This window comes from Clupea harengus, chromosome 12 (genome assembly GCF_900700415.2).
Source record: "Clupea harengus chromosome 12, Ch_v2.0.2, whole genome shotgun sequence".
Taxonomy (NCBI): domain Eukaryota; kingdom Metazoa; phylum Chordata; class Actinopteri; order Clupeiformes; family Clupeidae; genus Clupea; species Clupea harengus.
Window position 1 is genome coordinate 13,336,494 of NC_045163.1, and position 15,281 is coordinate 13,351,774.

The 15,281-nt window shown below is 43.1% G+C and overlaps 1 protein-coding gene across 6 annotated transcripts; it reads left to right on the forward strand.

The window, feature by feature from the left end:
• The first annotated feature begins 468 nt into the window (after positions 1-468).
• hnrpkl (heterogeneous nuclear ribonucleoprotein K, like) lies at positions 469-15,251 on the forward strand. 6 transcript variants are annotated; one of them, XM_012816397.3, is made up of 16 exons: positions 469-553; positions 1,922-2,030; positions 2,461-2,558; positions 2,887-2,943; positions 4,133-4,176; positions 5,752-5,824; positions 6,082-6,195; positions 6,370-6,498; positions 8,435-8,748; positions 8,981-9,034; positions 9,814-9,853; positions 10,393-10,405; positions 10,614-10,646; positions 10,759-10,826; positions 12,057-12,226; positions 14,122-15,251. In XM_012816397.3, exons 2-16 carry the CDS (start codon positions 1,970-1,972, stop codon positions 14,150-14,152), a joined length of 1,299 nt encoding a protein of 432 aa, XP_012671851.1. In that variant the 5' UTR covers positions 469-553; positions 1,922-1,969; the 3' UTR covers positions 14,153-15,251. The 6 variants fall into 6 exon arrangements, with proteins under 6 accessions (XP_012671851.1, XP_031433516.1, XP_031433517.1 ...); XM_031577656.2 differs by having other exon boundaries at positions 6,088-6,195; XM_031577657.2 differs by lacking the exon at positions 14,122-15,251 and adding an exon at positions 12,455-12,835.
• The last annotated feature ends 30 nt before the right edge of the window (positions 15,252-15,281 follow it).

Sequence of the window (15,281 nt, forward strand, 5' to 3'; positions counted from 1 at the left end):
TTAAGGGAAATGTAAAACTCCTTGTCATTTTTAAGGTTGCACAACTCTGAGTGCAGCTTAACTGAATAGATTGTTACATAACAGTTAGTGGGGCGTTTGCAAAGGAGGTAGAACAGTACTGAGGAAGGCACGTTGATTCGTTCTGTGATTTAGGTGTAAAACCCGCAGAACAATTTAGGAAATAAGAAAAATCAATGATGAATGACTGTGGAGTTTAAACAATTTATCGACATAATTTACACATATTAAAACACCGATGGAAACGTGAACGCAGTCGTTCCCATCCATACTTCACAGTAACCAGTAAGCTTAGAGTGGAGGCAAAGGTATGCAAAGATTGACACAAGGGGTATCCAAACACGTTGAGAAATTCACTAAAAGTTTTGAATGATGTGGCATCTAACCAATAGTTTTTCAAAGTAGACGACCGCCCCTGGGTTAGATCGACCAATAACAAAATAAAGCAGCTTGATAGTCAAATGAGCTTCAGACTCAAGAGTGAATGCGCACATCTTTACGACATATTTGGAGTGGCGGACGGGGGCGTTTTCAGGTTTGTTACAGATTTTGGCGTTATTTTAAGTAATCTCTATGATAAAAAAAACATAGAGAGGATTAGTCGGGAATGTGTTGCGCGTACAAGCCGACTTCCAGCAATGTAAATATACTATTAAACAAAAAAAAAATGAAGGCGACGCTGTCGCTGTTAAAGGTGTCTAATGGTAATAAGCTAACTCTAGGTAGCAGTCGAAGCTAGGTAGCTAGTTAGCTAGTTTTCAAGCTAACCAGCTAACCAGCTACCTCACTAGCAAGGTGAGTAAAGAGGTTTGATCATTTACAAGGTTGCTAGCCAACTAAGTATCAACGTGCATGTAGCTAAGGTTAAACCTAAGTAATGACACGGTGCCAAGTAACGTTAAATAGATTTTACAAACGAAAAACACGAGGAATGTAGTTTATTCCTCGCCTTGACATGAAGATTCTAGCTTGCTAGCGAACTTCGCCTGGCCTCTTCGCAAGGCAACGTTTTACAGAATAACCGGAAAACCAGTGAGCAAGCATGCTAGTCAGCTAGCTACTGGTATGTTGGGGGCCGACATTATCAATGTGTATCGTTAATTATGTAATTACAACAGTCGCCAGTTAGGCTATCTGTGGGGACGTCATATCACTCAGTATTGTTAATCCGTTGGCAACACTCTTTTAGGTTTAGTAAAGGACTAGGTGAGATTTCAAATTTCGGACTTTGCGCTATTGTAGACAACGTTACTGAGCATCAGAGTTAACGTTAAATTCGGACATGGCTAACGTTAAATGAGCGTTTCTCAGTCACCTATGCTCCACGGATCAGATATACTGAGCGTGTTAATCTTACCGAGTGTAGCATTAGATGAAAGCATTCTGCAAGTTAACTTGGCTGTCTACATAAAACCGTGCTCGGTTTTCAGAAAGCGCTGCAATTGATTTCTTGTGTCTAAAGACAACGTAGCGTATGTGGCTCTGCCTGCTATGCTGCTTGTAAGAACAAGGATTCTGTGTTCATGGAGTAACGTTATCTGGTTATAAATGTAATGCTGGGTTTGAACCAATGCTTGGTTATACGTGTTCTGTGAGTAATTAAACTCAGCACAAGCTATATTCCATACAATTATCTAGCTTGTCTACCGTCGGCGACAGTCTTACAGTTGCCTGATCGTCAGCCTGCATGTAAAACAAGTTCCCGCGAGGATTGATAGTTTTCCTTAAAATGGATTTTGTACGGAGGTCTTCTCACAAATCATTGACGATGTACGGAAATCGTTAAGGAACGTGTTGGTTTAGATTTGTGTCACAGAGCTAAATTTATACGAACAGCTTTCATAGATACCGGCTGAAGCGGGGGTGCTGTTTGTGATTATTATTTGGATGCTCCCTGGAGCAGATTCCCGGAGTGAGGAGCCCGTTCGCATTTCACCGTTGGTAGAAAACAATGGAGTCAGAAATTGAGCAGCAGGAGGGAGAGACTACGTTCAGCAACACTGATACTAACGGTAAGGGCACGTACACAGAGTAATGTAGCAGTCCATGTTTGTCCAAACTTTTGCTCATATTCATAAGCGGGCGAATATCGTAAAGCGCAGCGGACGCTATAATGGATCTGGCAGGTATTTGGATAAGATTGGGGACTGATCAGTTGTAGGTCAGCTGCTGTTTGCGTTAGCTGTCTGTTATTCTTGTGAAATGGTTCTGTATAATCGATAAGTTCCTTCCATTGTGCTGGAACTAAAATGTTGGTATATGGTATATTGTTGGTATATTCCTTTTTTTTTTTTCAGTGTTAAGAGAATAGGAAACTGTTGGGAACAGCAGCTACTTGCTGTTGTTGACAGCTCAGTGTAGAGGGATTATAGTTTGAGAAATAGATTTGCATGTGTGTTTGTGTGTATATAATGCTAAAGGATGCCACTGCTTTACCTCTAGGTAAACGCCCAGCTGAAGACATGGATGAGGAACAGGCCTTCAAGCGGTCCCGCAACACGGATGAAATGGTGGAGCTTCGTGTGCTGCTGCAAAGCAAGGTGAGTATTCACAGCTTTCACCAGACGATGACCTTGCTGCCAGCCTCATCTCACTAGGACAACAAATTGAACAAAAGTGCAACTGCACTGTATTAAAGCGTTTTGGGTTTATGGTCACTTAACCACACTTGGACCCCTCAGCCATCATCACTTCTGGGCTGTGCTGTCATCTATAAAGTAGAATGTAATTAATACAGAGTATAATATTATAATTCTACACAATATAGAATGTAATATTACTGCAGAAAAAAATATATATTATTATAATCGGTTTTTATAAAAAAAAATATTTTGGTCTTCATCAACATGTTTTCCTGCCTCCCATCAGAATGCAGGAGCTGTGATCGGCAAAGGTGGCAAGAACATCAAAGCCTTGCGTACAGACGTGAGTATTCCCAGCTGGGAGCAACAGAATTGTTGTTTTTTTGTCGTCTGATTGGGTGGTAGGAAGGAGTTCTCATTGCGAGCTTTAACAGTAGCTCTCCTGTAGTGGGCTAGACCTGTCACTAGCCTTTTTGGTACTTGACAAGCCTCTGCGTCTTCTTGTATGTCCAACTGCTTAACCGTAATGAATATGACTGTGCCTCATGCTAATAAAACCTCCCATTGACTGCTGTTTTTAAAAACTAAATGTCCAAACCTGACACCCATCAAAAGACACTCTTTTTTTCAATTGATTTATTTTTTTATTAAGTGCCTTAGATAAATAGCCAGTCAGTTGCACTTTGTTGTCTCCGGAGAAAGATGAAAGAAACTTGCTGCATGCCCGTCGAACTGTTGCCTGATAGTTTGATCCAGAGTCATGTAGGCTCTTCTGCCGAAACTCTGCACCTATAGGTTGGCTCATGCAGACAGACACAGTGGGTCCAGATTTGGGGGAGGGTGGGTTGGGAGACGCAGGTGTCCATGTGACGGCATCTTTTGGAAAGGGGTGTAGAGGGTAATCCACCCCGAGCCTCCAGTTGTTCTGAAGAAGCTCTTCTTGCACCAGCTGTTGCCCTGGTTGACAACAAAAACCAAACCCAAAAGCAAGCAAGCAAACAAACAAACCTTTTCGACCGTTGTCTCGACTCTTGAGCTGACCAATAGTTTCTGTGGGTGAATAAAGAGACACAAGTACTTCTGTAGCCCAGTAGCCCAATTGAAATGTTACCTTTGCTTTGAGCTGGATGAGATCACTCGCCGTGTTCTTGTGCACTCACTTGCCAGTCTCTTCATCTTTTACATTTTTTTAAACTTTTTTTTTTTTTGTTTTATATTTTTCTTTTAAGGACAGTAGAGTGATGAGTATAGCCTGTATTCAATTAAAAATGTATTCCTTCTCCCCCTTTTCCCTCTCCTTTTACTTTTTTATTTTTGGCCACCTTCCTCCGTTGCCCATGTTCTGGATCGACATGCCCCTCCTGCGTTGCCCACCTTGACGTTGGCCCAACCTCCGCCCCTGAACGCCCGCCCATCTGACACCCCGGTTGGCCCCGCCCATAAACGTGCCCCTTCTGCCATAAACGGGCACCTTACTTGCCAACTTGTGATTGAATGCCCCTGCCCAATGCCAACCTCCACGGCCCATGCAGTACAATGCCAGTGTATCAGTCCCTGACAGCAGTGGCCCAGAGCGGTATGTCCCACCAAGTTGTTGCCTCACTGCCTGATTAGAACAGAGAACACATGTCTTTTGATAACCTGCCTTCTGTTTCATTTTAACATTTTTACACATGAAGTATACCCCCCACCCCACCCCACCCCCACCCCTCTTTTAAGAAACGTGTATTGTTCCATTTATTTATTTAATTTGTATCTGTCTGACCCCACCCCCCATCCCCTCCCCCATTCAGTATTTCATTATAATATGGAACTTTTTCTTTGTCACTCCAGTGTTATATACACACACACACACACACACACACACACACATACATATATGAACCTGTTTATAGAGTTGTCCCACACATAGGACGTGATTCCATTCTCTTTAGTTTATTTCAAGTGGAAGGAGCACAGCTTCAAGATTTGGAAAATATTTTTCTGTAATTTTCAGAATGTTGTTCCCCTACATTAGAATGAGAGATTGCTAATTCTCTTTCATTTTTAAGACGTGAATTATGGAAATCCAAAAGAAAAGAGAACTTTCTCGCTCTGTCCTTGTGGCCCACCTTGCTCCCCCCCCCCTCCCCCTTACCCCTGCCTCCCCCAAACCCCCACCTCACTGTTCTCAACATTGCTGTCCATGATTTGAGCGAGTGCTGTGCCTTCCAGAAAATTCACTCTGTCACTTCCATTACTGTTGTTTTTTTGTTTTTTTCCCTCCTGGTGCTGCATCTCTTTGTCCCCCCCCTACCCGTTTTTGGTTCTCTTTCTTTCTCTCTCTCTTTCTATCTCTCTCTAACTGTCTGTCTCTGGCCCCTTACTCCCCTCCCATCAGTTCAGACTGTAAAGCTGCCAAACTTCTCATCTGCCCCCCCCCCCCTCCCTCGCTCCTGTTCGCCACCTACTGGCCACCACACGCATCCGCCGCCCCCTTGCTTCCTTTGGTTTTGTTTGGTTTTGCTTGTAGTTCTACCCCCTCCCCACCCCCTCTTCCCCCACCCCCTTCCCCTCCAATTCCTCTTTTGTCACTGAGAAGGTGTGCCAATGGCACGGTTTTGCGATGGCGAATCTTGCACATAGCTACTATATTTAAATATATATACATATTTATGTTGACACGTTTAGGTTTAGAATCAAATTCCTCCCTCCAGATTTTTGTTTTGCTGGTGGTGGGTTTCAAAAAAAAAAAAAAAAAAACCTAAGCAACCATTTTCTCTCTCTGTGTCTGTACTCCTCTCTGATTCTCACGCATTACTTTGCGGCCATTTTGTGCCCACCCTAATCTGAGCCCTTCCAAGAAAGTTGCCCATTCCTCCAGGTCTTTTGTCTCTTCTTCTTTGTTGAATGTTTGCGATCAGCGAGTGCATGTAAGTTGCTCATTAATTCAGTCGAGTGTTGGGGAAATTTGAAACATGTGTTCAACAGTCCTGGCTTTGATTGATTTTTTTTTTCTGTTCCTTTCTTTCTTGAATCTACTTTCTTTTGTTGTTCTTTGCTCATGCTACCCCAGAATGTTTGTTCTAAAAATGTTGTCCGCTTTCCTTCCCCCTGTTCTTGCTGTTGTCCGCCATTATGCTTGATTACCCCTTTGGCTTAACATCTTCAGCATCCTGAGTGTAAGTGCAGATATCGAAACCATCGGTGAAATTCTCCTGAAGATCATCCCTACTTTGGAGGAGGTAAGTGCAGTCCTAAGTACTCGTAAAACCTGCATGCACCTTCAACAGTCAGGACGCGGGCTATGAAATATGACTCGTACACATATGTAAACAAGAGTTCTTTTGAATCATTTGGCAGAAAATTGTCGCAGTTCATTGATGGGGAAGCCAGTCTGCGAGCTTATATGGAAAAAATGAGCCCACCAGTCATCACTTCCACAACCTGTGGCCTTTGTTCTGTGATATCATTGCACTGAACAGGGTTTGTTCTTTCCCAGTACCAGCATTACAATGGCATTGACTTTGACTGTGAGCTTCGCCTGCTAATCCACCAGAGTCTGGCTGGAGGCATCATCGGGGTCAAAGGTGCCAAAATTAAGGAGCTTAGGGAGGTAAGAGCCCCTAAGAGGGAGAGAGGGGTGGGGGGCTTTTTCGATCAGTGTTGGTATTCAGTGACCATTCTGTCAACCACACCCTCCCTAGATTCTTAGAAGACTCCCTGTATGTGGTGTGGTGTCACTGACAGGGTGATTGGGTTCTTATACTCCTGTTCTGTTTACTTCTAGAACACCCAGACCACAATCAAGCTCTTCCAGGAATGTTGCCCTCATTCCACCGACCGCGTGGTTCTGGTGGGAGGGAAACCGGAGCGTGTGGTAGAGTGCATCAAAGTCATCCTGGAGCTGACCTCTGAGGTGAGAACAGGCATCCCTAATTAAGTAAATTATCCATTTTTATTAGATTTGTGTTGACCTGTTCTCATGTACGTTTGTTAGGCTAAACGCTTCAACCAGTGGTTTTCTTACTTTAGATACAAAAGTAAAAAACTGTATAGATCTACCATTTTGCAGGGGTGCAAACTCGTCACCTTTCGGCGAAATTCGCCGTTTTTGATCCAAAATAGGTCATTTGTGTGATTCGTGTAGACCTGCAATAAAAAAAAATGTAGGGGGGGGGGTCCAAGTAATCTGCGAACGCAAGCTGTTATGAATATTTTTTTTCACCATGACAGACACGCTTTTTAATTCGGGTCTGTTCGAAATGGAAGGTAGCTGCCTCGATGCCGTAATAGACAGGTGTATAACAAGACATGTCTTTCGGGTGAAAGCGTTGGTTTCGAGCGGCCTTTTTAAGATGGCATTTACGGTAACGTGTGACGTTAGTATAACGTTCTTGCAGCGTACCATCTAACGTAGGCTAACGTGCTAATGTCAGACAGTTGGCTGACAGACGCCTCGCAAATCACATCAACCATTTTTGCTGGTTACAATAACGGTGTTATCGGATAGTACAGTGTCTTTTTCTCTAACTTTTGAAAAATCTAAGCGTGAAAACGCCGAAAAATGTACATTTACTTAAGACATGGCCGTCAGCCGAGTTTGGTCCGGAGTTTAGCTGCTAAAGTTATCTTCTGTCTTGTCGTTTGAAGCAAACCTTTTAGCTCTGGCATTGGTCTCCCATTATGTATTTATCTATCACTTCACTGGATTGGAAGTCCATTTTCCAGGCTATCGCACGCCCCCTTCATTGAGGCAGAGGTTAGGTTTGCCTCCCCTATGTGCTTTTTCACTGTGGTTTTATGACAGATTAGCAAGACTAAATAGCTTCTTCACTTACGTGAAATACATTACATTACCTATTATATGGATACAAACGACATATAATAAAAGTGTCTACAAATATTGACAAACAATGAGAAAGCAAAAGTCATGCGCTCAACCCAGTGTGTAAGGGATTGCACAATCTGAGATGAGGCGCAGCTCGTCGCTGCCTCACCTCGCGAGTCGCCTCTCTGTTTGAGCAGGACATGGTCAAATTCAGCGATCTTGATTATAAAAATGATCGGAATCATACAAAAATTTAATTTAAAGCAAAGATCATAGATACATATTAATATTTATTTTATCATTATTTGTTTTTTTACTTTTCATGAGGCTCTGCCTCCCCTGACTGCACGTCCCTATGTGTATGTAATCTGAAGCACTGACCCGTTTTCTACTGCCGGGTGCTTCACTGCAATTGAACAAACTTACCACTCTCCTACTTCAGTTTGGTTTCAGAATGAGAGAATTTTAGGAGGAGGATGCCATGACTGTGGCTCAACTAGGAGTTAGGTGCAAATGGGCCTTGTCCTGACAAGCTAGACTCAAAGAGTAATGTAAAGGGAAAAGAATATGTGTTCCCACTGTCACACTTTTTCAAGAACATGTAGAAGCTAGGCCATGCCTGATGCAGCCTATATTGATTTTCGGTTCCTATAGTTGGCCCTTTTTTTGGCTTAATACCTGATGGAGATCTGTGACGTAATGTGCTTTGGTGAAGTGGACTGGAGTGGGTGGTCGGGAGGGTATTGGGTGGTTGGGTTGGCCTGTGCCCGTGCAACATTCAACACAGGAATGTTTATGATGAAACTGTTACCAGAGCACAAAATTGTTTACAACAGCACAAAGTTTTTCATTGATCTAGCCTCATAATTTTGTTGTCAAAGTGCACCAGATTATATATTCCCCGGGGAGCATGCCCCGGACCCTCCTAGTGGGTTCGCATCGTTGTCACCTTTTTCATCCCTGATTAGTTTGCACCCCTGATTTTGATTCCCTTGTGTTAACCCTCCCCTATCTCCTCGTTTAGGCTCCGATTAAGGGCCGTGCCCAGCCCTACGACCCCAACTTCTACGACGAGACCTACGACTACGGCGGCTTTACCATGATGTTTGAGGAGCGCGGCCGCAGGCCCATGGGGGGATTCCCCATGCGTGGGCGGGGGGGCTTTGAGCGGATGCCACCAGGCGGCCGTGGGGGTCGTCCCATGCCTCCATCCAGGAGGGACTACGATGACATGAGCCCCCGCCGCGGTCCACCACCACCTCCACCCGGCAGGGGGGGACGCGGGGGCAGCAGGGCCCGTAACCTGCCCCTTCCCCCACCGCCGCCACCTAGAGGAGGGTAAAAACTTCTCTCCGCATGCGCACACACACACACACACACAGGTCCTAGCATCAGGGGCCAATTCATTCAGTTTTCAGCAACTGCATCGCTTCCTGGCATGTTCTGACTGACCTTAAACTTGACTTCCTTTGAAGGCGTGATTCACATTTACCTGTTCATGTAGTCCTTACTGCTAATAGGAAGTCTGTGTGCTCGTGTGCCCTAAAAGATTTTTCCTTGTTGTTTTCAGAGGTGACAGGTTTTCACACCAGAGCTATCACGGCAATATGGATGACCGACCAAAGTGAGTACATTAACTTTGTAGTGACTCCTTCTGTCCTCATTAAAGCTCAAGCAGAACCCCTCAATGCAGATGAAATGTGCACCGTGAGAACTGGATGTCCTGTGTCATTTGTAATTTATACATGTGCTCATTACATTTATAGATTGGCCCTCAGTAATAAACCCTATTGCCTGTTGAGCGGCCATTTTGAAACCTATCTGTCGTGACGAGAACCAGACATGGGTCTTGCTCAGGTTAAACGAGTTTAACAGGCCTGCTGCTGAGGTGGAGCGGGTTATTAAGAGCCATTTTGGCTCTTTCCACACTTACAGGCCACCACAGGAGTAAGGCCAGCCTGAGAAATCTCAGTTGGTAAAAGGGTTTTATTTTACAAGAAGTTTTTACATTGTACTTACAAAAGTTTTAAACTGACAAAACAAATCAAAATTGCATTACAGTTTAATGATACATTTTGATCTGGTGGTACAGTTTGACCTCCCTTGCCTGCGAAAGGGCTTTGTGCTGAAATATACAGGAAGCCTGAGTCCTTCAGATAGTACACCACAGGGAGTGTGTGTGTGTGTGTGTGTGTGTGTGTGTGTGTGTGTGAATAATTCATTATTAAAAATGTATCTAGCTTTTTGTTGCAATATTTGTTCATGGTCAATTATGATATTGTGGGATTAGTCCATTTATAATAGTAAATGTTGCCTTTGTAGAATAAAATAAAATCAGGTTTATAATGTTCCGTTTGGTGCTATTTTATTTCTGACCTATCTTTTTTTCATTTCTGCATGCAGCGACAGAAGAGGACGGCCAGGAGATCGCTATGACAGCATGGTGAGCAAATTTAAAATCCCCACAACTGTTCCTTCAGCAAATACTATTCGGCACAAAAAAAAGATGGGTAGTCAACCTTGCATTTAATTCTGCAAATACACCTCTGCAATGTAAGAGCTAGTATTTGCAGAGAGAGAGAGGGAAAGGAACTGCCTGTTCTGTGTGGATGAAATGGCAGTGTTATGGATGCATATGTGGAGCACTCATCCTGTGTGCACTGGCTTGGCCCTCCTGTTGCTAGGCAACAGATTTTGAATTACTTGTTGCCTAGGTTACCAAGGAGCAGTTAAATACGTAGGTGAAAGCCACAGCACTCGCCAGCGAAATCTCCAGGCAAACGCAGAGCGAGTGCTTGGATAGATCCAGAAGGCTTGTTAACGTGTGCCATTTAGGGCTTCCACTTCCTTTTCATACAAATGAGGCTTCCAAATTTAATTGGTTGCTTATTGAGAGAAGCATAACTTGTTTTTTCATAAAGTACTTTTACCAATCTGACCTCTCTCTCTCTCCCTCCCTTTCTCTCTTTATTTCCTCTATAGAGTGGAGGCTATGGTAAGTAGTCATGCCTGCCATTTCTGTTTGACTCGACCCAGCTTTGTATGTCCAAGGTTGCCTTCATATCAGACACAAGCGCTTCCTGTTATTAGTGCAACTCCTTCCTGCCTTTCCGAAGGCCTAACTGCTTTTTAAACCTTCATGAATGTTCCCGCTCCTCTCCCCCCAACTTACATTTCTCTTTCTCCACTCTTTTAATTTAAAGACAATAATTCCTCTTGGGAGCCCTTCCAGTCAGGTGAGATTACATGGAATATATTTTTCCAACCACGCCTAAAGGCAATATCGCTGTTGTCTTAATGCAATGAAGACCGTTTCGATTTCATTGGAGTGAATGTAATGTGTCTTAGGTGGCCGGGGATCATACAGTGACATTGGGGGACCAGTCATCACAACACAAGTCACCATCCCCAAAGATGTGAGTGGGATTCTCACGATGGCACACCCACACGCATCGACATACATCCACTCAAACACGTGGATCCACTCTTGTGCTTCACTCGTACAACCATAAAACCCACACAACCACACAGAAGTGCATTCTCTCTCTCTCAATCTCATTCACACACAGCCCCCACAATCCTACCAACTGTGTACCACACTTTTGCACCAAACACAGACCTTTCCAGGAAAAAATTTGATAAATTACACACATTCAGTCAGACACTTACATGCAGGCTCAAACATATAAAACTACCTGCTTAAACAAAAAAACCTAACCTCACTTGTTGCTTTGGGTGTAATGTTACGTGTATAATCGTCCCAAACTGTTATGTGCTGGACATTCGGATCAGTATGCAACTTCCTCGGATCGGTATGCCCTGTGACCCAAACAATTACTGTCAAAACAGTCTACGTCTAATGTTACTATTCGCACATGTGAAACAAAGTCTAGAGCATGAGTCAGTGCACCAGTTGTTATCTATCAGCTGTAGCTTGCTAGTCATCTTAGCCCTGTTGACTGGATTAGTGAAGCTCGATGGACAACTCTTGTTCAATTCTTGTCAGATATGTCTGTGGATACATGTCAAACATTTAATGTACGGTGGCATCACCTGAATGTGTCAATTAGTGAGAAAAAAAAACAGACTGGAAGGCTAGTTCTTCTCCCCACAGCGTTCAGGTAACCGGTCACCTGTCAGATGTTGTGCCAAAGTAATAACTAATGCTACACAGTATTTATCGCTGTGGATATGTGACCGAACTTGGATGAAAATACAGAATTAAAACGTATGGTCAAAGTGCTTGAGCTCCACTACAATATGGCTTCACGTGTGTGTATATATATATTTGAATCAGTCCGCTGTGACTGCCTTATATAAACGTGCGCAAGCTGCAGTTCAGGAATGAACAGGTCTGAGTCTTAGGATGGAGCATTACTGACATCTGTGTTATTTTTTCGTATTGACAATACGCCAGTATTTGAGTCCCTTTGAGCCCCAGCGTTTTGTTTTGTTTTCCCTGCTGTACCGAAAAACATACGGAACCGTGACCCCAAAACTGTGATTCATACCGAACCATGACTTTTGTGTACACCCCTACTTGTCCCACAGACTCTCTTTCTTACAAATGATCCATTTAGAGTTGAAACAAATCTCTCAAAAACTTTCCTCCTGTAAAATCTATCTATCTGTCTGTCTTTCTGTAGCTGGCTGGCTCCATCATTGGTAAGGGTGGTCAGAGGATCAAACAGATCCGCCATGAGTCGGGAGCGTCCATCAAGATTGACGAGCCTCTTGAGGGTTCTGAGGACCGCATCATCACAATCACGGGCACACAGGATCAGATTCAGAACGCACAGTACCTACTGCAGAACAGGTGAGGGTGCACACACAAAAACTCAGCCCATTCTCTCCTAATCTTACACACTTGCATACACACACACACCTTTCTCTTATTCTGTTTTTTACTTTCTCTTTCTTTTCCTCTTTCTGTCTTGGCCTTTGTTTTGATCTGTCTTATCCTTTTTTTTTTCTCCCTCTACATTCCTGTCTGTCTGTCTTTCTTTCCCTAATCTTTCACACAACTCCGTACAACTCAATGTAGTTTGAAGTCTTAGGGGTTGATTGTTTTGATTACACAACAAAGAACATTTTTGTAACAATTATCTCTATTTTACATTAAAGTAATAAAAAAAAAACAAGTGTTTTGTATATTGGAAATGTCATGCTTGTATTTGTGTGCTTTTTGGAATGCCCTACCTTCTCGAGATGTATGACCCTACCTGCCCATTTTCTGTCTCCTTTCCTTGCCCCTTCTGACTAAACTCTAATCCCTAACATACCATCTTGTGTGAAATTGCTGTACGTTGAAATTACTGCCATTTGAGGGGAAGCTTGGCGGGAGAGAGGGGAAGAAAAAATATAAATAAATCGACTGTGGGATGCCTTTTTCTTTCTTTCTTTTTTTCTCTTCTCCTTGGGATTTGGGGAATGGATGGATTAAAAAAAAAAAAGCTGGCTTGCTTCTGTGTGGAAGACTTGTGATTTTGTTGTTGTTAGTTAGATGAATTGACAACAAATCGCAGTCTACCCTACAGCACAGGCTTGGCCTCGTCTGGCTCCTCATACGCTCTCAGCATTTCACATGCCTGTTTCCTCTCCCACCCCCCTAACCCACTCGCACTTACACACAATCTTTACCACAGTTCAGACATGTTGCCCAGGCTTAACATGTGTGACTGCACATCACTACTCCCTACCCCCCTCCTCTTCCTCCCTTTCCTCCTCCTGGGTTCTTCGCGACGAGGCAACCTAACCTGCTAATGTGACACCCAGTCCTAATTGGGCTGAGCGGAGTGACCTTCACAGGCCTAATTGACAAGCATGTGTTCTAACCTTCTGCCTGACCATGACCATTTTGATCTGCTCCATGCTCGGTTTTTCACTCTTCAAGGCTTGGTGTACAACACCACACACACACACACACACACACACACACACAGACTGTGGGCCCTGTTTCAGTCTGACGAAGGTGCTGTTTGGTCGTTTCATACCCCGCAAATATTACTTTATTGTTACATCATAATGAATGTATACTATGCGTGGTATTTACCAAAGTTATGATTCTGTGATTACCACGATTCGTTTGAGAAATTATTGAGAAAATACAGTTTTTGAATGAAAGACTGACCATTAATTTCAAAAGCTGCAGTATCCTGTGTCACATCTGATACTGTTGTCAGCAGTGCTTGGCTTGTGCATTTAACCCACACATAATATATAGTTATTAAACTATACTATACTCACAATAACACATATATCAAACTTAGTCTGGCATATGTTTACATGTAACTTTTGTTAAGTTTGTACGATTGAGGAACCACCCTTGCTGAATGGTCTTAATCCAGTATTCCTCATGACTACCACCAAACATCCAAAGTGCACTTCGTCACCATCGTCAGTCCTAGCATCTTGACGCAGTCTTTGTGCATGAAGTAGGGTCCACTGTCTCTCGCATACACATGCACATACCTAGAACAGATAACTTGCATGTCTGTCTGAAACTACATCTCTTGCACACACATGCAACCTAACCCCCTACACATACTCACACTCCTCCTTCCCCAACAAGCAGTGTATTCGTATCGGTCTTTTTTTTTTTGTCAGAATTCGTTTTTTTTGTCTCTGGGAGACGTCACCAGTCCTGCGGCTGGCTCGCGTCTCCTTCCTCCTTCTGGCTCTCACTCTGGTTCCTTCATTTCCTGTTTGCAGCGTGAAGCAGTACTCTGGCCGCTTCTTCTAGACGACTACAGAAACCCCAAGCCAAACTGCCATGAGCCCCCCCAATCCCAACCCCCCCTTCCTGTTTCAGACCCGCTTCTTTTCAAAGCCGACATTCCTCTCTGCTTCTCTGGGTAGACGTGCTCCCCCTGACTTCATTTATTCATTCAGTCATCCTATCGTTTTTATTAAAGAAAAGAAGCTAAAAAGTAAAAAAAAAAAAAAACAACAAAAAAAGAGAGAGAAAAGAGATACTGCTACATGTAAAATGTCTGGATATCTTTTAAAAGGCAGCAGAATGAGGTGGTTTTTTTTTTTTCTTTCTGGTATTAGTTTCTCTTTCTTTTGATTTCTCTTTGTCTTTCTGCTTGTAATGTGGAGGGAGCTCACATGTTTGTCCAAGTTTGTTTTGGCCTTACCAGAGCTGCATGCAGTGTTTGTTGCAACCATGCAGAATGTAATCTTGTTTTGTAACATTTTTATTTAAAAAAAATAAATGAAAAAGATTTTTTTTTTTTTGCCATTTTATCTTTCTTTTGGTTTTTCAGTTGAAGGAATAGAAGATAAGTTTTAAAAAAAAATGTAAATATACATGGATTGTTTGGTAAGAGTTTAAATATCAGTACAGTTTTTATTTTGAGAAATTTTCATCTATAATTAATTGGCTGAAGAGGGAGCTTGAGGGTGGAATGGGGTGTATTTTTCTGTCCTCTGTATCGTTTTCTAAAAACAAAAAACAAAACAAAAACCCCACCTGATTCTCTACGCTGTAAAGCCACTCTGGGGAAAAGAGTTTAGGGGAGGGACAGACTGACCATTTCTACTTCACATCAATGTTGGGATCCCTCTAGCCTTGACGACGCTTGTGTTTTTCTACGTCTTGTTCGTAAGCGTTTTTAACATTTTAGATGGGGATCTTTCCTGACTCCAGTCAAGATTGGGGGGCAAAAAAAGATTAGGCTTTTCTATGTAGCTGCGTAGCATGTCCCCCCCCCTCCTCGTCCTCTTCAGTACTCATGTGTCTGTCTCCGTCTCTTAATCGCTATCTCTGCCCCTTTGGTTTCTCTGTAGAATGTGCTGCAAGTATTGAGTAATAAAGTCTGTGCCACCTTTTACTAATATTTGGAGTGTGTCTTCTGTGTTTTTATACT